This window comes from Suncus etruscus, chromosome 16 (assembly GCF_024139225.1).
Source record: "Suncus etruscus isolate mSunEtr1 chromosome 16, mSunEtr1.pri.cur, whole genome shotgun sequence".
Classification (NCBI taxonomy): Eukaryota; Metazoa; Chordata; class Mammalia; order Eulipotyphla; family Soricidae; genus Suncus; species Suncus etruscus.
The window spans coordinates 87,273,562-87,295,819 of record NC_064863.1 but is presented as its reverse complement, the minus strand read 5'-3'; the positions used below and the strand labels follow the sequence as shown (position 1 = coordinate 87,295,819).

The 22,258-nt window shown below is 36.5% G+C and overlaps 1 protein-coding gene across 19 annotated transcripts in view; it reads left to right on the top strand.

Moving 5' to 3' along the window:
- The window catches only part of FMN2 (formin 2), a 378,131-nt gene that overhangs the window by 18,643 nt on the left and 337,230 nt on the right, over positions 1 to 22,258 (top strand). For all 19 annotated transcript variants that reach the window (XM_049790085.1, XM_049790080.1, XM_049790076.1 and 16 more), the window contains exon 2: positions 9,062 to 9,228. In XM_049790085.1, the coding sequence (XP_049646042.1) occupies positions 9,062 to 9,228 (167 nt within the window). The remainder of the gene's footprint in view (positions 1 to 9,061; positions 9,229 to 22,258) is intronic.

The window sequence follows — 22,258 nt, the reverse complement described above, 5'->3', positions numbered from 1 at the left end:
TAAAAACTTCAATCATTCTTCAGCTACATCATGTTTTCTGATATTTAGGAAAATAAGAGTTCATGACACACTTTCGTAGTGTAAGAAGAACTCTTCATTTGTTCTTGTATTTATTACTTGTGTTTTTATTTCCTGTCCCCATCCCCTTGTGAATGCAGGAAACTATTTTTTGTGTGTTTTATTAGTATTCTGAAATTGTATTTTTGTAAAAATACAGTATTTAATTTTAGCTTATATAAATAGTTTTAGGCTTAATTATATTGCATTTTGAATCTAATTTTATTATTTTAATTTCTCCTTTTATTTTCTTCCCTTTATTTTATATTTCTTTTTTTCTTTTTTTTTTCTTTTTTTTGACTACTCCCAGTAGTGCTCTGAAGGGTCTTCTGGTGCCAGAGACTGAACTGGAGCTCTTCATACAAAACAAGTGCTCCATTTTATTGAGTCATCTGTCTAATCCTCTTTCCCTTTCTACTTGTCATTAAAGCATTAAGGGGTACCACAGTTGCTTACACTGCTTGTACGTACTTAGCTTGAGATTTCAGTAATTGCACTTATGCTGATAATCACACTCAATGATGTCAGGCTGTGTACAGTCAGCAAGCTTGCACACTCACATATACATATATTTTACCACTGAACATTTCTTGTCCTTGATTGGGTTTTTATTTGTTTGCAGTTTTTTTCCATAAATTTATTTTTTGGTCCTGTCCAGCAGTTCAGAAGGGTGGCTTGGAATGACTTTGGAATACTCAATAGCTCAGGTTCAGCTATGCATTGCAGCAATGTGTGTGCTGGTGGTGTAAGGTGGACTATATGGTCTTGGGAATAGAATTCAGATTCCCTGTGTGAAAGGCATGTACTACAATTCTTTTAATTCTCTTCCTGACCCCTACTTTTTAAAATATATATAACAACTTTTATCAGAAATCTACAAGTTTTTCTGGATGAATAACTATTAAATGCAGTGATGCTTACTGCTGCATCCAAAAAGTGAGGGTACTTCCCATGCTTGAATTATATGAGATCTTGGAGATCGAACCTGAGCATGTGCAAGGCAAGTACCTTGGCTCCATGTTGATACAATTTTTGAATTTTAATCAATCCAAAAAGTGAGAAAAGTGATTCTTCAACATTTTACTGTTTTTTTTTATTTGTCTTAAAAAAAAACAGACCTTTTTATTTCTTTAATCATCTTGGGTTTACCTTTCTGTAAATTGCTTGTTTATATTCTTTCACCTTTTTTTCTAAACATTCACAGGGCTTCTTCACCAGAGTCCTGCTCCAGGTGAATGGGTCTGAAGCAGTGTCCTGTGAGAATTAAGAAAACAAGTTAGACACTAGAGAGAAAGCATGGGGATCAGGGAGCTCACTGCCTCATGCACAGAGAGCCCCTATTGTCCTTTCCATCGGATATTTATTGTTCACAATCATTGGTCATAGAAAGAAGAGTAGATAACAAACAGATACAACTTCAATAAGGGAATGTGAGGAATGAAGAAGTCTTAGGTAATAAATTCTGGGGATTGTCTTCCTTAGGGAAGGATAATAGATATGAAACTGTATACAAGGACTTCCACCCTAGGACATTCCTGAATGGCATAGTCATTCCCATAACTTGTATTAAGAGCCCTTCAGTTTATTATCTATACCTTTTCCAAGAATTCTTGACCTCTAAAGGTTTGGGTTTTTTTTCACTACTTGTATTTCTAACATGTAGCTTCCTACTACACTTTTTTTTATATTTCTTTACTTATTTCTTACGGACCTGATAGATTTTCACTAATCTGCATTCTGATTGTCTTTCCGTAAGTCAGAATCTATGTAAAAGTAATGTTTTTTTCTGGATCTGGTACAGGTTGTGTTTCAAATGTGATTTAGACTTGATGAATTTGTGTCATATTTAGAAGATCTGAAGAAGACCTAGGCCAAACTTAAATTCTTTGTGCTGGAACTGATCACTCAGAACAAGAACCAGATGCTGAAAGGGGATAAAATTACATGCATGGTACCACTTCATTAACAATAGTGCAATTTTTTTCATTTTAATCTTAATCTAAGTTAAATACATAAAATATAGCCTAATAAATGGCAAAACAGCTACCAGTACCCAAGTCTTACCCAAGGGCCTTACTGAAGCTAATTTCTGTATCCAACTATCATTGTTATAGTAGTTGTCAGTACAGTTAATTCTCGAACTGCACTCATTGTTCTTTGTGGCAAGCATCATCTCTTGGGCTGATCCTCCTGGCCTTCACCTTTATTGTTAGAGACCTTTTTAAATTTTTTCCATTTATTTAATTTCAGTGATCTACTAAGGATAGCAAAAGGGTTATTTTCTATTTTTGTTCTATTTCCCTTTTATTTTTTGAATGAGTTTTCAATGAGTAATGAAAACTTCTTTTTTTATTAAGTACTTTTTATTTCTTTGAAGTACATTGAACACTGGGAAGGCATGAAAAATGCCTCTTTCATCTTCTAATAAAGCTTCGTTAATATGATTATTGGTATCTTAGAATTCTCTAGAGAGATCTACTATTAAGCTGGAGCAATAGAGAGCTGGTAGGGCATTTATATTGCATGTGGCCAACCTGTATTTGATCCCTGGAGTGAAGTTCCAAATCCTGCCAGGAGTGATCCATGAGCACAGAGACAGGAGTACATATTGAGCACATTCATGTGGGGCTCAAAAAATCAAACAAAAATATAAAGATCTATTGCTTCTCTTTTTCTTTCTTTTTTTTTGAATTAACTTCTGGCTCTGTTTTCAGGAATTATTTCTGACAGAGCTCATATGTGGATATGCTGGGAATTGAACCATATCTCCTGTAAGGGAAGCACCTTTCCTCCTGAAATATCTCAAGCCCTGATTGATTTTTTTAAATTTTTTAATTTTTAATTATGTGAACAATGATGCAAAGAAAGAGGACAAGGTAAAGTTACAGTGATTGATTTTTTAAATATTGGTTAAAATATTCAATGTTTAAGTCATTTGAATTTTTGTTTTTTCTATAATAGCATGACTTTCAAAGACTGTATGCAAGTTCACTTTCTTTTTAATATTTTATTGTGGACATTTTACTTTCATTTAAAAATATTGTTATAGTACCATGATATGCACTAAGTCCTTTATTTTTTTTGTTTTCTGATGTAAGTTTTTATTTTATATTTATTCATTGTTTTCGGAAATTCACTTATTTCTCTTCTCTAAATATAAATTACTTTATTTAAAGACTATGCATCACTTAGATTATCATAATACATTTATTTCCAGGTATATGGGAGCCAATATTAAAAATAATGAGAGAAAGAAAAAAGAGTACAGAGGCAAGAACATTTGTGAAAATTATTATATTTCACATTGAGATCATTAAGCCATTGTCATAAGGCTTAGTAAACTTTGTTTCTGGTGCATCATTCTGTTAGTTTTGTTTCTGAACATTAGGTGACTTCAGATACATACTAATATTTAAATTGATGTGTTCCTAAGTAATGGTAGTAATAAAAAAAACCTTTTAACAATGTTTTTGCTTTTTTTTTTTTTTTTTTTTTTTAGGAATTCTAAATACTATTGCTGATACTGCAGCTTTTGTTGTGTGGTTTCAGCTGTCAGGGATTCTTTTATTTTATTATTTTTTTTTTAGGGATTCTTAAAATACAAGTGTGGGGAGACAGGGAGGATCTACACTCACTCCAAAAAGTGTCTGGTGATGTCAGCCTTAACTTACATAACTGGAGTTTGTGTCAGTCAGTTTGGTATCTCTGCAGAGAATGGTGCATGAGTGGGAGTGCAGGGCCACTGATGAAGAGGTAATCGTGGGTGATGGGGGCAACTAGTGTGGCTTTGGCAGAGAGGGATTTGGTTCAATTTCTCCTTCCAAAATTTCCAGTATTCAGTTATGTGGCCAGAGTACCAATAAATTTGCACAGCTTGATTTACCTCTCTTTTGTGAACATAGTGGGCCTATGGAGCTGGCCAAATGCAAACATGTGACTCTGTTTGTGGGCCCACTAAGTACTTTAAATTGATACTCTAATTTATTCTTTGCAGTAATCGTAATATTTCACCCTTGAGCACATCTGTGAAAATTTATTTAACACAGGTTTTTGAAAGTTGTCAAGGGGTAGATTTTATAAAGAAAATCAATCAAAAATCAATCAATTGCTATATTTCCCCTAAAGCATTACTTGTTGATACCTGATTCTCTGTATTTCAGGTTGCCTTTAGTCCAAAACTAAGGGATATTTGAGGGGAAACATTGAAGTTTAAACTCATTGTTTAATTTAAACTCACCGTTTGTTTGATGAATTTGAAATCTCACCTTCTTTCTTATTTCTCCTGTTTCATTGATGTATTCCTTAGCATAGTCACATAGATTATGCATTCTAAATAGGTATTTGTCTGTTCTGCCATTTGACATAGCCATAAAAGTTTATCAGTTTCAAAGACAGGAGTATGAATAGACTAAATGATATTATAGGTGAAAATACATGTTGAGTGGAGAATAAAACACAGAATGACTTGAGAAACATTGGCATGTTTTGTAGAGAGGCTAGTAAAGAATAAAGGAACATTGAAAGATAATGGTCAACAGAGTAGAGAAAATAGAAATTGATATTAGGAAGAGAGGACAATGTCTTTTAAAAGTAGAAAATAAAAATTTTCTGAAAGGTCAAAACATTTAATAAAAATAACCCCAAAGTATGATTGGTACTACATTGACTCCTAGTTTGTGTTGCATTGTGCTGCAGGAAAGTAAGTAAAATTAAAGTAAGTTGAGTCAAGAGATTGTAAAGTTAGAAGTGTAATTCTAACTAATGTATATAAGATTTTATATATCTATCTATCTATATATATATATATATATAAGGTCTTATAATATATGAGACATAATGTAAGATGACTCCCAATTATTAACCCAAAACAAAGGCATTCCCCCTTCTTCCTCTTTCCTGTAAATCTCTTCCTTTGATATATAAAATTCCACCTGGATCTTATTTCACCCTGCCCTGCCTAGTTGGATGGCTATTGATTTAATTTAAAAAAGAGGCAGTTCTGGTTTTGTGCTCAGCCAGAGACAAAGAGACAAAAAGCCACTGACTTCATGATTCTTTCCTGATTGACTTGCTTCATTAATTCTTCACCACTACCCTGCTTTTTTAACTAATCTGTATGGGAGTTAAAAATATACTTGTTGGGTGATCTCACAACTAGTGAATTTATTTTACAACATATATATTATACTGCATTATATATGTATATATATATGCTATATATATATATGCTATATAGCTTTTGGGCCACCTGGTAGTGCTAGTGCTCTACCAGGTAGTACCTGATAGTACTCAGGGCTTACTCCTGGTTCTGCAGTCAGGAACTACTTCTGGCAGTGCTTTGGGGATCATATGAGATGCCAGACATTGCACTTCAGTCAGCTGCATACATGGCAAATACCCTATCTGCTGTACTATTGCTCTAACCCCCTGATTATATTTTAATGAGAATGAAAACCTCAAAGTGGGAGGTGATTTTTAAATTATGTTTTTATAGTTCTGGAATGCTTAATATTAGGATAAAAAGTTTCTAATTTATAAAAATAATAATTAAATGAAGTCTAGATCATACAACAAAGATTTTGATGTAGAACATAAGGGCAAGAGGTTATATTTTAGAGCAGAATTTATTTTCATTACAGAGAAATAAGCAGGGTATATTATAGATGTGAATGTTTTATATATATTTGTATTATATTATATTATATTATATTATATTATATTATATTATATTATATTATATTATATTATATTATATTATATTATAATATATATTTTTTTCTTAAGTTTCCATTTTCTCAGTAAATTGAAAGCAGTGGACAAAGTGGGGATTTGTACATTTGGTTAAATGAGAATGCAGAACTGTATTGGGATTAATTGAGGTTTATAATTATAATCGTAATTATAATTATAAGATTATTATAATCTTAATTATAATTAATTATAAGTTATGTATAAGTAGGAAATATATTTATAACTTTTACAATGTTAAATCACTCACTTGTAGGTAAAGGAACAGAGAGGACTATATTCGAGGTGTAGTCTTACTAGGCTGATATGATGGATGGAGACTACAAATAAGGACCTGAAGCCTTTGTAAGATGTGATTGTGTTGGTGTGAAATGTGAGTTAAGTAAATATAACGAGTTTGTTATAGGGTATAGTGTATGTCGCATTCGCAGGAATGATGAATCTAGACTAACAGTTGAAATGATGGAAAGTAAAGGCTGGGAATTTTATCTCCCACTAAGACATTGGAAAATAATGGGTTAATTATAATCAAATAATAAAATGGTCACCTAGTCTGTGCCAACTCTCACTGGTGAACAAAAAGCAGAGTAGGTTAAAATTAAGTTTACCTTCAACAACAAGAAGAAAAACAATAGGTGTATGTAAATTTAAGGACTAAAATTTCTGAGTAATAAAATAAAACAAAGTAAGAAGAATCATGATGTGTTCTTTCAGCGTGTTTAGGAAGTTTTCTCAATTAAGCAGAGATCTGATTGAAATTAAAGTATAAATAGAGGGCTGGGATATGGCTCAAGTGGTAGAACTCATGATGCCCTGGCTTTGGCCCTGGAAATGTATTATATCTGTTCCAACATGTTCCATAAAATCATTGACAATGGGGCCCGGAGAGATAGCACAGCGGTGTTTGCCTTGCAAGCAGCCGATCCAGGACCAAAGGTGGTTGGTTCGAATCCTGGTGTCCCATATGGTCCCCCGTGCCTGCCAGGAGCTGTTTCTGAGCAGACAGCCAGGAGTAACCCCTGAGCACTCCCGGGTGTGGCCCAAAAACCAAAAAAGAAAAAAAATCATTGACAATGATGATAAAAATAATATATGTGGGGAATAGGAAGAATATGAGTCAGCAGGTGAATTATTTGGTATTTGGTGAATGTGAATAACAGATTTATAAGAGAGAGGGACCACAGGATTTAGTTAATGACAGGTTTGAGGTTTAAAAATTTATAAATTATTTGAAAGCCCTCATACTATCAGGAAGTTACAGTCACTTTCTATTCCTAAGATAAGTGAGAATGGATTACAAAAAGAAAAATTCATAGAGCAACCATGTTATTATGATTGCAAGGAAGTAAATTTCTCTTTACAGAGGTGTTCTCAACCCAGAGTTGAGAACTTTCCTGTTTAGGGGACATTTGGCAATATCTTGAGATATTTTTGGCTGCTATATCTAGGTGTGGGGTAGTTATTATTGCTCTTGTTTTAGGATTATTGACCAGTGAGGTTTCTCAGCATTTAATAGTGCATAGGTAAATTTCAACATTCCAATTCAGGGTGTCAGAGATGTGGTAAAAAAAGTATTTGGTTAGATATTCTGGAGATATTTGCTTGTTATAGAGCAGGAGTTCCAAGGGGATTATTCTTCCTCCTCCTCTTCTTTTTTTCTGCCTCTTTAACTACTTTCTGCAATACACACATACACAGACACACACACACACACACACACACACACACACACACTCAATTTTCTCATTGTTTCATGCACTTGAACTTAGGATTCTGTCTCTTTTTATCTGGCAATTTTATACAAATTTATACAAAAATGTTATACAAAGGAACTAATTAGTTTTGTGACTATTTTTAATCATACTCTAAGATGTATAAGATAGGTATAGTGTAATGGTAATTAATCCTTTGAGAGATGTGGTTTCCTAGGTGTTACCAGTTAGGAGCAGATACTATAGGGACAAAACAGCTTTAATTTCTTTTCATAAAGTATCTTGGGATACCAAAGAATGTTATTTAGTAACCTGAAGGAATGGGAAAAACAAAGCCTTTGTTTTTGTCCCTATACCTTGTCCTTCTGTATATTGGTGGGAAGACTTAACAGTAGTTTTGTTTTACAAAAAAAAGAAAAGAAAAGAAAAGAAAAAGAAAAAGACATTAAAATTGTATTCCTAGTTTTCTGAACATTTGAAATTTGAAATTTAGATGTGTACATGACATATAAACATTGGCCTGGTTTTATATAACACAAAGCTCTGCGTTTTATCATTTTACAAATTTGTTCAAAGCATAACAGGAATATCTGACAGATGCCTTACTTGACTCCAAGAGCACATACAGAAAAAATTGAAATACAAAAACAATGAAAAACCAAAACCAAAAGCATAACAAACATGCCAATCTTATCTAGGTTTGTGCATTAGTTGTGTATAGAAAGGACATGTTGACTGACAAGTTCAGTTGTCACCTTACTGTGAATGATGCCATTCTACTTTTTGTTTATGCCAGTGAACAGTTTTGCAGAATATATTCTAGTAAAGAATTTGTTTTAATAAGGGAGATAGAATTAAGTAAATTAATGATATTTAATTATGATTACACAAGATTATACAAGACTCTATGAGTGACATAGAGAAAAAGTTTTGAATGCTAGAAGCTTAGAAGACAAATGATTTTAACCTAAATTTGGAGAATGAATTTATTCACTAGAGGTAAAGGCAGAGACTGGACAAGAAGTGAGAGAAAAGTTGTGACTCTAAAAGGAGCACTATTACTTCTTCCTAATTAATACAGAAATAAATAAGTTTATAAAGAGTATCAGAATAGATGGTGAGTAGTAAATTAGGGCCTGAATCTGAGACAATACTGGCAAATGTTGGGATGATTTGAAAACTAATCAAGTACTTTTTGCTGACCCTATTATTCTTGACTTTCCAGGGGAGTCCAAGGGTTAGCCAGGATTAAGAATCTGCACGTATTTGGACCTGGGCTATCAAGGGTCATCAGTCAGTGCCCTCTTGTGAAGTAGGGCCCACAGTCATGTCCATCCTCTTTTGGTCAGAGTTATTAAAGGGGATGAGAAAACAAAAATCCTCTCTTTAGTACTGTTTCTTTCAGAGGCTGCTTTCTTGCATTTTTGTAGTCTTGACAATGATGTTGCTCTCTGGCTACATTTACCCAGTCTTTCTCCTCTGGGAGAGTTCAGAAACAGGTACTCTGCCAGCATTTCTTCCTAATTACTGTGTTTCATCTGCAGGTCGAACTTTACTGGAGAAGCTTTTCAGCCAGCAGGAAAACGGGCCTCCAGAAGAAGCAGAGAAGTTTTGCTCCCGGATCATTGCCATGGGTCTTCTTCTTCCTTTTAGTGACTGCTTCAGGGAACCATGTAATCAGAATGCTCAGCCAAGTTCAGCTCCATTTGATGTAAGTAGAAAAAAATCACTTAGCCATGGGGTATATTGCTGTCAAGGTAGCAGCTGTGGTAGTTATCTGTCCAATAACCCTATAATTTTGAACACCAGCATGTGACAAAAGCCTTCTCCAACCCCCCCCACCCCCCCAGCCACTTAGAAATCTAGTATGTTTTTTTCTATGTTTTTCTTTTATTTCTTCTTTTGCTTTGTTTTTAATTTTATACTTGGCTGTACTCAGGGCTTCCTTCTTGTTCTGCATTCCTGGCTGGCTTTGGGGACCACATAGGGTGCTGGGGGCTCAAACTCAGATCTAGTGCATGTAAGACAATCATCCTACATATTGAACTACCTTGATGCCTTTTTTAAAAACTAGAATGTTCTAAAGTGTAGTAGGCAAATCTCTTTACATTAACAGATGGCCACTCGTGATAGTTTTGTAGCCTGCTTTAATTAATAATGATTATAAGGTAGTTCTAAAGTCACTGACTTTGCTGGTCTTAGAAACAATATTTCTCCTGAATTTAGTTCCCTGTGGGCTGCAGATTTTCATTGATGCTATGTCATCCATGAAATGCTAGAGTACTCTGTCAGTGAGTTCATAATTCACCTATGTACAAAATATTGACATGAAGCAGCATTGTCTGCTTTCTTTCCCAGCTCCCATTCACCAAGAGATTTAATACTGCGGAACAGTAATTCAAAAGACATATTCATAATTCATAATGAATATCAGCCCAACTGGATTGTCATTTTCAAGCTAGAGTGTGGCTAATCTTTCTCAGGTATGTGTATATGTACAACAGTGGTTGTGATATATATGCGTCTAAAATCCAAGTATATAAGAATTCTCATATGTGAACCGTTCATTAGAAAATTGATTTTCTGGGGTCATAGTGGTGGTGCAAGTGGTAGGACTTGCTACTCACTAACCTAGGAAGGACTGTGGTTCAATCCCCTGGCATCCCATATGTTCCTCCAAACCCGGAACGATTTCTGAGTGCATAGCCAGGAGTAGCCTCTGAGTGTCACGGTGTGACCCAAAACCCCCCCCAAAAAAAAGAAAAAAAAGAAAGAAAGAAACAAGGAAAGAAAGAAACAAACAAACAAAGAAAGAAAGAAAGAAAGAAAGAAGAAAGAAAGAAAAAGAAAGAAAGAAAGAAGAAAGAAAGAAAGAAATAGAAAGAAAGAAAAAAAGAAGAAAGAAAGAAAAAGAAAGAAAGAAGAAAGAAAGAAAGAAAAAGTAAGAAAGAAAGAAGAAAGAAAGAAAGAAAGAAAGAAAGAAAGAAAGAAAGAAAGAAAGAAAGAAAGAAAGAAAGAAAGAAAGAAAGAAAGAAAGAAATATGAAAAAGAAAGAAGAAAGAAAATTGAAGTTTTGCTTGGTTTTCTCACGTTGAACCTAGTATTTGTGAGGAGTAAATAGTCTCATTCATCTGGGTTAGTTATCTTTGCTTCAATTTCTGATTGTTCTCCTCTTAATAGCCTTGCTTTTTATTTTTTTTGAAACCCAGGCAGATTGCTTTATTCTTTTTTTTTTAAATAATTTTTATTTTGACCACAGTGGATTACAAAATCTTTCACAGTAATATTTAGGTACATAGTGAGATTGAATCAGGGGAAGTCCCACCACCAATGTTGTCCTCCCTCCATCCCTGTTCCCAGCATGCATCCCATATTCCCCTCCTTTACCCCAGGGCTGTTAGTATAAGTGGTCCCCTCAGTGTCTAGCTTGTTGTAGATTGGGCATCAATTCTGCTGTCATTGGTTTTGGATTTGGTGTTTAAGTCTGATCATTTTATTTATTTCTATTCAATGTTCATACAACTGTTTGGTCTTGGTACCCTCCATTATTTTTCCTCCTATTTGTTGAGGCAGAACAAGATGGTTCAAATTATGTGGTTCTGTTAGAAGGAAAGGAAAAAAAAAAAGAAAAGAAGGGAGAGTAAAAAATCAAACAAGCAAAAACAGAACAAAACAGGAGGAGTCCTTCTAGAGGCTATAAATATCAATTTAAGAGAAGAAAGGGAAAAAAGAAAAACATAACAAGAATACAAAAAAAATCAAACATACAAAAAAACCCAGAAAGCACAAGAGTAATAAGCACCACAACAATAAAGACAACAACCAAACAATAACCATTGTCCTTAGATAAAAAAAAAAAAAAACAAAGCACACACAAAAGAAAACCCCATCTCCCAAAATCAAAACAAGCAAAAACAATAACAAAAATAATTAACTTGTGCTTTTTTTTTATAGACACAGTAAATACTGGGGAGATTAGAAAGGGAATTCCCTTGGCCTAAGAGATACAGGGCTTCTCCACTCTTTAAGTATACTGTCATGGGGAAAAAAAAAACTACAGGCTTCATACATGTTCTTATTCTCACCCCTAGGTCCTTTTGTGATGTCTGGAAACTTTCTGCTCAGTTGTGGATGATAAAATCAGGTATCTGTAACTAGAGGTCTTGGTATTTGCACAGTTCATAGGATGGAGTCTTTCTTTATGGTTCTAGAAGTTCTGTTCCATCACTGTTGTTTTAATTAGTCTTCTGTAGTTGGTGGTCTTGGTTTTTGCACCGATCCTAGGGCGAAGCCTAAGGTAGTCTTTCACTATGTTTCCCTAAGTTCTGCTCAGTTTCAGTTGTCTCAGTCAGACCTCTGGAATTAAGATCTTGGTTGTTGTACAGGTCATAGGCCAAAGACTATAGACTAGGAACTTTTTTATTGGTCTTGGGATAGGTTCTGCCAAGGCATGGTTGTCACAGTAAGTCTTCTGAAGTTAATGATCTTGGCTTTTGCACACAGATCAGAGAAAGACGTGTCTTCTGATTTCATCTTATCATTAGATGGTGAGGTAGAACAATTTGCTCTTTGAAGAAGTTGTTGTCATTTACTCATTGTCAGGATGTCTTATCAATACTGGCGCTTGTTGGTGTCAGAACAATATTAAGAATGTCCCAGAGGGAGTTTGGTTCCTGGAGCTGTTGTGGAGAACTGTATCAGTTCTATGTCTGAGGTTTAGGGTTCAGGATTGGACAATTGTTGTCTAATCACATGGGGTATGAGTTGGGACCACATGACATATGTTCAAGGTGGGAGGTGCCCCTGTATTGTATCATTTATGAGTTCTTATCCCTAGTAGATAAGAGCTTGTTTCTATATGTAAAATTTCTGCCTCTTTAGTGTGTCTGTGCAAAAAAGAAATGATGCTATATTATATTGCTGGTGCATTTGTGGGTGAGAGTGTCAGGCTCCAACATCTCTGTGCCCTGCTTTTGACTTGAGCTTTAATCCCAAAGCAAGACTTTCTCTTGTAGGTTTTTGTACCAAGATAAAGTTAAGAAGGAGAGGAAAGCAAAAATAAGACAATATATATAAAATAAAAAAATAAATAGAAATGAGTTTAAGAAAAGTAATTAAGGGAACAAAGTGATGCAGGAGACCACCTTACATTTGAGGATAAATGGGTTGAGATTGTGTTATAGAGGTCTTAAACTTATAAAGGAAATATAGGTTTTCACGTTGTCTTTTGAGATATTCTTGTGTGGGGTGGAATCCCAGGCACACTTTTATCACATACCCTGACCTTGTTGAGTTTGGGAAATGATTTGTGGGTTTGTGAAGTCAGGCAGGAGGAATCTGGCCCTGCTGTGTGATTACAAAACGGGAGAGACAGTGCATTTTTCCTCTGCATGTTTCTCTACTGTTCTTCTCCTGAACCTCTCCTGAGTGGGCAGAGAAGGGCCCCCCAAAAATCACTCTCCTAGAGTTTTTCAGCCCAAAAAGCCAAGGACTGGGTCTGTGAGTGAAAACTGGCATTCAGCAATAACTTGCAGAAAGGCAGATCCCTTTGTCTGTGAAGTCAGGTGGGAGGAATCTGTCCCTGCTGTGTGATTACCAATTGGGGAGAGATTTGTGCATGTCACCCTCTGCATGTTTTTCTATTGTTCTCCTGAACCTCTCCTGAGTGGGTCGAGAAAGGCCCAGCAAAATCGCTCTCCTAATCTCCAGAAGAGTACTGCTGCTCTGCTTCTTGGCCACGCACTCTTTATAACTTCTGAACCCCATCACAACACACAGACAAAAAAATCACACTACAAGTATGACAATGGGGAAACCTCACATGCAAATACCATGTACAGAGAATGAAGATAGCTCTGAAGACCCCAAAAATACCAACCATCTGACTAACCTCTCAGATAAGGAGCTTAGAATAGAAATATGGAGGATCTTCATGGAAATAAAAGAAAATATAGCTCTAGCTGAACAGAACAAAAAGAAAGAAAACAGAAATCTCCAAACTGAAATAACAGATCTGAAAACATGGTAGCTCTACTGTTGGACAGCCTCTCCAACAGGGTAACTGAAGCTGAGGACAGAATCAGTGAACTGAAAGATCAAATGCAGAACAACTCCAGACAGCAGAAGAGATTGGAAAAAACTTTAAGGCAAACGATCAATGGAAAAAGTACTCAAGGAATGTGAACAGATGAAAATAGAAGTCTTTGATAAACTCAACAGAAACAACATAAAAATCATTGGAGTCCCAGAGGTCCAGGAAGGAGATACCCAGGAAGAATCAACAGTCAAAGACATCATCACAGAGAAACTCCCAGAGCTAAAGAATGCATGCAATCCAGTCCTCCATGCTGAAAAGTAGCAGCTAGAAGAGAACCGAAGAAAAACACTCAACGCACATCATAGTTACAATGATGAATCTCACAGATAGAGATAGAATACTGAAAGCAGCAAGATCAGAAAGGTAAATTACATTCAAAGGAGCATCCTTAAGACTTACAGCGACATGTCACAAGATACTCTCAAGGCCAGAAGACAGTGGTGGGATATTGTGACAAGACTGAATGAAATGAAGGCTTCACCTAGAATACTACACCCAGCTCGACTCACATTCAGGTTTGAAGGAAGAATTCTTAGCTTCACGGATAAGCAGCAACTCAGAAACTTTACAGATGCAAAACCAGCCTTAAAGGAAAAACTGAAAGGTCAACTTTAAGATAAGACAGATCAACAGACACAGCAAATTTATACACAAAGATGACATTAAATCCTATGACAATCATCTCCCTCAATGTCAATGGACTAAATGAACCAGTTAAGAGACACAGAGTGGCGAAATGGATCAAAAAGATGAATCCAACCCTCTGCTGCCTACAAGAAACATACCTGAATAGAGAAATGATTTGTGGCAGAAAGGGCTTGGGTAGAGTTCTTGCACTAGGGGTCCTTCTGGAGCTGAATCTGGTATCAAGTAACAGTCCACTTTTGGGGGGTGAGATAGAGGGACACAGAGAATGAGTCAGTAGGAGTGTTGGTTGTAGTTTCTTGCCTTGGAATAAGATGTGGGCCTGAGTGGATGTCCCTTCGCTTGAAAGCTGGGTGATGGCTTATTAAGGCAGGAGGTTGGTCTTGATAGCTAATGGATTAAGAACTGAGGGTAAAGATCGTTAATAAGGCGAGATATCAAATTGGGGTTGGGGGTGAAGGAACAAGGGACAGTAGGATTTTTTGAAGGGGGCAGGAGGGATAGTATACCGGAGGGGCTATATACACTATAGGCATGGATTGTTTACAATTTAGCTTTGGCCCTCATAGAGGAGTCCTCTCTGTGTACTCATGCCCACATTAAGACATACATTAGTGATCTATTCTTGAAGTGTTGTTAGAGGTCTTACCCTAATAGGATGGTCTGAGCTCTTAAGATAAATTAAAATAAATTAAGATGAATTAAGATAAATAATTAGCTTAGGTATAGCTTAAGAAACAGGAAGGGAGAGCCAAAGATAAGCGAGAGAACAGAAAAAATGGGTAAATATAGTAAAAATACATTTTGAAAATGTATTAAATCAAATAAAAGAGATTGGGTCAGTGCGTCAGAGTTGAGAAGTTTTCCCAGTTTTTAGGCATTTCATCAGTGATGGGGTTGGGCCTCGCTAAATGAATGTTTCAGGATTAGATAATGGCTGGAACAGTTTAGAATACACATAGGTTTCATGCCTCGAGTACTAAACAATGTATTAATGAGACCTACCTATGTTGGAGGCTACCCCATGTAGTATTGTCCATTGCATCTTATATATTGAATTTCCTTTCCTAAAGAAAAACTATCAGTGTGGGTTTTATTTGACATAGATTGAACTGATGAGGAGGAGGAAGAAGAGGAAGAAGAAGAAAGGGGAGAAGGAAATAAGTAGGGAGGAGAGAGAGAGAGAGAGGAAATTTTAATTTTCCCAAAACGTGTTCGATGAATAGTTCCTTAATATTAGTCTGTGGTTCTCAGTTGACTGTTTCAGAGGTCTGAATGGTCATATGCTTCAGGTCCTAATAGAGGACATAAACCAGAGAAAAAGGATATTTGGGTGTTTTATCAAGACATTTTTATAATGCAAACTGAATATGGTATCTAGTATAGTAATTAGGGTGTCCATCCTTTGTATCCAAGAATCTCTGTGGACAGAGAAGCTGAGAGGTTATTTTATGCCTAGTAAGATTAAGGCACTAAAACATATTGTTAGGAAATGCTGCCACTGGAGTCTCTGGCTTCCAATCATATTCTTCACCAGTATCTGTATATGAGCTCCCTAAGACATTATTATAGGCCTTTGTAGTAAAGGCTGATTACATACCAGTTCACTAAACCATTTCCGTTGTTGCTGGTTTCTTTTTGGTATAATGAATAGTCGAGGCTTTGTGTGTTCCTTTTCAATTTGTTTTTGAACACTTTTCCCAGTAAATGTTGACAACTACAAGTGCTTGGTTTTTCTACCCTATTAGACCATTGTGTTTGTTCTTGGAGTATTATATGTACGTATGATATATATTCTAAGTACCTCAGAAAAGTGCTATCATTTTTATTTATCCTTCATCCTCTAGCTTACTTTTTTTTTGGTCACACCCAGCAGTGCTCAGGGGTTACTCCTGGATCCATGCTCAGAAATCACCCCGGCAGGCACAGGGGACCATATGGGATGCTGGGATTCGAACCACCGTCCTTCTGCATGAAAGGCAAACGCCTTACCTCCATGCTATCTCTCTGGCCCCGGCTTACTTCTTTTAAAATAATGTTTTGTAGATCCATCTATGTTACTGCAAAATTTATGGTTGTATCATTTCTTACTGCTATGCAGTATTCTATTGTGCATAAATACCACATCCTCATGATCGACTCATCTGTTTTTGGGCATCGAGGTTGGTTCCAAATGTTGGCTATTGTACTGAGTGCTGCACAAATGGAGTGCACACATACTTTGGGATGAATGTCCTTCCAACTTGGGGATAGATACCCAGGAGAGCAATTGCTGGGTCATATAGCAGCTCAATTCTGAGTTTACTGAGCACAATCCACACTGTTTTTCATAGGGGTTAGTTAGGGAGCATTCCAACCAGCAGTGGATGAGAGTTCCTTTCTTACCACATCTTCGACAACAGAGATTGGTCTCATTATTTTTGACGTGAGACATCCTCACTGGTGTACGGTGATACCTCATTGTTGTCTTGATTTGTATTTTCCTAATGTTGAGTGAAGGTGAGCATGTTTTCATGTGTCTGTTGGCCATCTTTTGGTCTTCCTTTGACGAAGTGTCTATTTAGTTCTTCTCCCCATTTTTCTATAGCTTTATTAGATTTTTTGGAGCTCAGTTCTGAGTGCTTTTTATATCCTAGATATCAGCCCTTTATCTGATGTATTGAGTGCAAAATGTTTTTTTCTCATTCCATTAACTATCTTCTAGTATTAAGCAGGGTTTCTTACACCATGCAGAAAGTTTTTAGTTAGGTTTGATGCTAATGTTCTTGCCATTGGCATTCTATCCTCAAAGACTTTTTTGATATGTAGGTCTTGGAGTGTATTCTACTTTCTGGGGGTGGAGGTACTTATATGAGTCCATTCGCCCTCGTTTTTCTTTTTTTTTTTTTTTTTTTTTTGGTTTTTGGGCCACACCCGGTAACGCTCAGGGGTTACTCCTGGCTATGCGCTCAGAAGTCGCTCCTGGCTTGGGGGACCATATGGGACACCAGGGGATTGAACTGCGGTCCGTCCAAGGCTAGCGCAGGCAAGGCAGGCACCTTACCTCTTGCGCCACCGCCCGGCCCCACGCCCTCGTTTTTCTAATTTCTTATATAGGGCTCTTATTTCTTTGCTAGTTTTCTGTCTGGTGGATCTGTCCAGTGGTGATAGTGGAGTGTTGAAATCTAGTACTATTATTTTAAAATAATATTTTGTAGATCCATCTATTACCTGCTGCAAATGGCCTGCATACCTAAGCAAAACCTTCATAGGGTCTGAGAACCTTTACTGGTAGAAAGCAGGAGCATGAGTGGATGAAAAACGGAATAATATTGTAAAAATGAATTACCACACACATTGTATGAGGACTCATGTCTGAGAGACGAAAGACAAATTTTACTGTTCAGCCAATGACACTTTAAGCACAAACTCTGGTATGCAAGGTGTCTTCAGGGAAAACAAAGAGTAGGAAATCTTCCAGGGAGGGACAGTACAGTGAGACTGGGCCCTAGAATCTACATATCAAATAACTACCCTATGTAGGAGAGAAAGAACCCTGCTAGAGGGCTGGGCAAAAAGATGAGGTGGAGGTGTTTTTGGGTAAGCAAAAACAGGTTTTTCAAGAAACCAGGAGGAGAGACAGGTTTTGGAAGAAATGTATTTGCAGTGGCCGGAAAATGGATTTTTTGGGAGATGGAAATAATTGTTTACTACCATAGAGCTAGACTCAAAAAAAACAATCTGCTGGTGCCAGGTTATACTTGAAGTAAGAGTCACAAATAAACTAGCCAGCGGGGAGCTTTTGGCAGGCTTTCTTTGGTACCGAAATTTCTTTGTGAGTGTAGAAAGGCTAAGGCCGAATTTCTGTAGTAGAAAAGAAGACACAAATCAAATAAAAGGAAAAGAGAAAATGTAATGTCACAGCTGTGTAAGAATTATAGCCAGCAATCCATGCAAAGGGTCAATGATTGACTTCTCTAATGGGCCTTCTGGCAGATAATTCTTAGGAGGAAAATTAGGCACTGCACCAGGAAAGCCAAAAGCCACGTCTGGTGTGTGCTTCCTTAATAAATGGAGACAATACCTTTGCAGGTAGTGCCAATTACCTTCCATATGTTTCTCCAGGTGTGCGAGCAAATGCCTTACATATTTAGCTGTCTCTACATTTGGTGCATAAATATTGACTAGAGTTTGTACTTCTTGGTCTAGTGTTTTTCTGATTAGTATGTAGTGACCCTCTTTGTCTTTCATCACTTTCTTGAGATTGAATGCAATTTGGTCTGATATAAGAATGGCTTTTCTAGCCTTTTTTGTTTTCCATTGACTTGAATAATTGATTTCCATCCTTTCATTCTTTTTTTTTTTTTTCATTTCTTTTTTTTTTTTTTTTTTTTTTTTTTGTTTTTGGGCTACACCCGGCAGTGCTCAGGGGTTACTCCTGGCTATCTGCTCAGAAATAACTCCTGGCAGGCACGGGGGACCATATGGGACACCGGGATTTGAACCAACCACCTTTGGTCCTGGTAGGCTGCTTGCAAGGCAAACGCCACTGTGCTATCTCTCCGGGCCCCCATCCTTTCATTCTAAGCCTGTGTCTGTCCTGTACTTGAACGTGTGTTTTTTGCTGGCAGCAGAAATCTGGTTTTTGTTTTCTAATCCAATTACCTACTATGTATGAGGGAAATGGAGAGCCTGTTTAGAGTACAGGCGGGGATCGGGTGGAGAGGAGGGAAACTTGGGACATTGGTGATGGGAATGTTGCACTGGTGATGGGGGGGTGTTCTTTACATGATTGAAACCCAAACACAATCATGTATGTAATCAAGGTGTTTAAAGAAAAAAAAAAGAAAAAAAACATTGAAGCATATCTTGGAAATTGCAAGGAGGAAACTGCTATCAAAATAACTCTCTGTGACTCCTGATATCATAGTTTGGCTGGGAAAAACTGTAAGAAAAGAAAAATAAAGATGTGAAATTTCAGTCTTTTTTTCCTTCTTACCCTTATTCCCAATTACCTACTATGTGTCTTTTATTGGGAAAGTTTAGTTCATTGACATTTAGGGAGATTATTGACAGAAAGGGCTGTTGTGCCCTTTATTGTGTATTGTGTAGGGTGGTTGTTGTTTATTGTTCCAAATGAATTTCTGAAGTGTTTGATCCACTTCTTTGAAGAATGTCATGGGTATCTTTAGAAGAATCACATTAAATCTGTACAATGCTTGGGGCAGTATTGCCATTACGGTGTTAATTTCCTCAATAGTGATGGCGGTGTTTAGGTATGCTACATCCTCTTTATTCAACCGTGAAAGGTTATAGAGTTCAAAAATTTATCCATTTCTTCCAGTTTCTCATATTTAGTGGTATAGAGTTTCTCAAGCAGTCACTGAATACCCTTTGAATTTCTGCAGTATCTGTAGTGATCCCCCCTTTTCATTTCTGATATGGGTTATCAAGTTTTTCCCCCTCTCTTTCTTTGTGAGTTTTGCCAATCGTCTATCAATCTTGTTTATTTTTTCAAAGAACAAACTTCTGTTTTCATTGTTCTTTTGGGTAGGTTTTTGGGTTTCCACTTCATTGATTTCTGCTCTCAGCTTTGTTATTTCCTTCTGTCTCTTTATTTTTTGTTTCCTTTTGTTGATCATTTTCTAATTTTATAAGCTGTGTCATTAAGCTATTCAGATATGCCCCATCTTTCTTCCTGATGTGTGCTTGCAAAGCTATATATTTTCCTCTCGGTACTGCTTTTGCTGTGTCCCATAGATTCTAATAGTTTGTGTCTTCATTGTCATTTGTTTCCAGAAAGTTCTGATTTCCTCTTTGGTTTTATCTTCGACCCACTGGTTGTTCAGTACTAGGCTGTTTAATTTCCAGGTGGTAAAGTTTTTCATCTGTGTCCCTTTGTAGTTCACATATAACTTCAGAGCCTTGTGGTCAGCAAAGGTAGCCTGCAAGATTTTTATCCTCTTGATTTTATTAAGGTATGTTTTATGTGCCAGCATGTGTGTGGTCTATCTTGGATAATGAACAATGTACATTGGAAAAGAATGTGTATCTAGGTTTCTGGGGAAGGATTGTCATATATACACTATCCTCTTTCTTACATTTCTTTTTTCAGGGCTATTATATTTTTGTTGGGTTTTAATCTGGTTGACCTATCAAGTGCTGAAAGAGCCGGGTTGAGTTCTCCCACAATTATTGTGTTATTGTTGATATCATTTTTCAGATTTGCCAACAATGTATTAAATACTTTGCTGGTCCATCATTGTGTACATATATGTTTAGGAGAGTGATTTCTTTCTGCTGTACATATCCCTTGATTAATACAAAATGTCCATCTTTGTCCTTTACAACCTTTCTGAGTCTAACGTTTGTGTAATCTCATATTAGTATGTTCACTCCAGCTTTTTTATGAGTGTTGTTTGCGTGGATGATTTTCCTCTAGTCTCTGATTTTGAGTCTATGTTTGTTCTAACTATTCAGGTGTGTTTCTTGTAGGCAGAAGAAGGTTGGGTTCAGTTTTTTTATTCATTTCACCACTCTGTGTCTCTTTATTGGTGCATTTAGTCCATTGACATTGAGAGAGATAATTGTCATTGGATTTAGTGCCATCTTTGTGTAGAAGTTTGGTGTGTCTGTTGGTAAGTCATCTCTTAAAGTAGATCTTTTAGTTTTCCTTTTAATGCTGGTTTTGAGTCTGTTTTAATGCTGGTTTCTGAGCTGTTGTTTATCTGTGAAGCTATGTATATTTTCTTCAAACCTGAAAGTGAGTTTTGCTGGGTGCAGTATCCTAGGGGAAGCATTTATTTCATTGAGTTTTGTCACTATGTCCCACCACTACCTTCTAGTCTTGAGTGTTTCTTGTGGTCTGCTGTAATTCTCAAGGATACTCCCTTTAATGTAATTTCCCTTTTTGATCTTGCTGCTTTCAGTATTCTGTCTCTATATATGGAATTCAGCATTGTGACTAGGATGTGTATTGGGGTGTTTTTCCTGAGGTCTCTTTTTAGCTGGTACTTCTCAGGCATGCAGATTTGGTCACATGCATTTTTTAGCTGTGGTAGTTTCTCTGTGATGATGTTCTTGACTGTTGATTCTTCCTGGAGATTTTCTTCCTGGGTCTCTGGGACTCCAATGATTCTTAAGTTGTTCCTGTTTAGTTTATCAAAGACATTTATTATTATTTGTTTACATTCTTTGAGTAATTTTTTTATTGTCTGATCATTTTCTTTAAGGCTTTTTTCCAATCTCTTCTTCTGTATGGAATTGTTATGCATCTCAACTCCCAGCTCACTAATTCTATTCTCAACTGCTGTTACCCTGTGGGAGAAGTTTTCCATTGAGTTTTTTAATTTGTTTACTGAGTTTTTTGGACCTGTTATTTGACCTGATATTTCAGTTTGAGTTTCTGATTTCTATCTTCATATTATCTTGATTCTTATTAGTACTCTGTTCAACTTGATCTATTCTTTCTTTGAGTTCTGTGAACATCCTCCATATTTCTTCTCTAAACTCATATCTGAGAGACTAACTAGCTGCTTGGCTGTTATTGGGTTATCAGAGTTGCCATCTTCATTCTCTATGAATGCATCTGCTGGTCTGCATTGTTTCCCCATTGTCAAGCTTTTATTGTGGATTTTTCTACATGTTGTGGTGGTATTCATTGGCTAGGTGGAGTGCAAGGCTGCAAGCAAAGTGTATTGGCCACACTCCTTTGACTCCACCCCTTATGGAAGGAAGACTCCCCTCAGCATGCCAGAGAGAATCAAAGTTTACAGGGTGAAGCAAGCAGAACGAAGCCTCAAGATGTCTGCCGTGTTTAAGAGGCCCAGCAAAGTCTGAGCAGGGAGACCGTATTATTGTTTTTTAATTGCTTTATTTAAGCATTGTGGTTAAAAAATTGTTAGTTGTTGGGTTTTATTCATAGTATGTACACCATCCTTGTATTTTCTTTTCTTCTTTCTTTCTTTCTTTCTTCTTTCTTTTCTTTCTCTTCTCGTTTTTTAATTGCTTTATTTAAGCA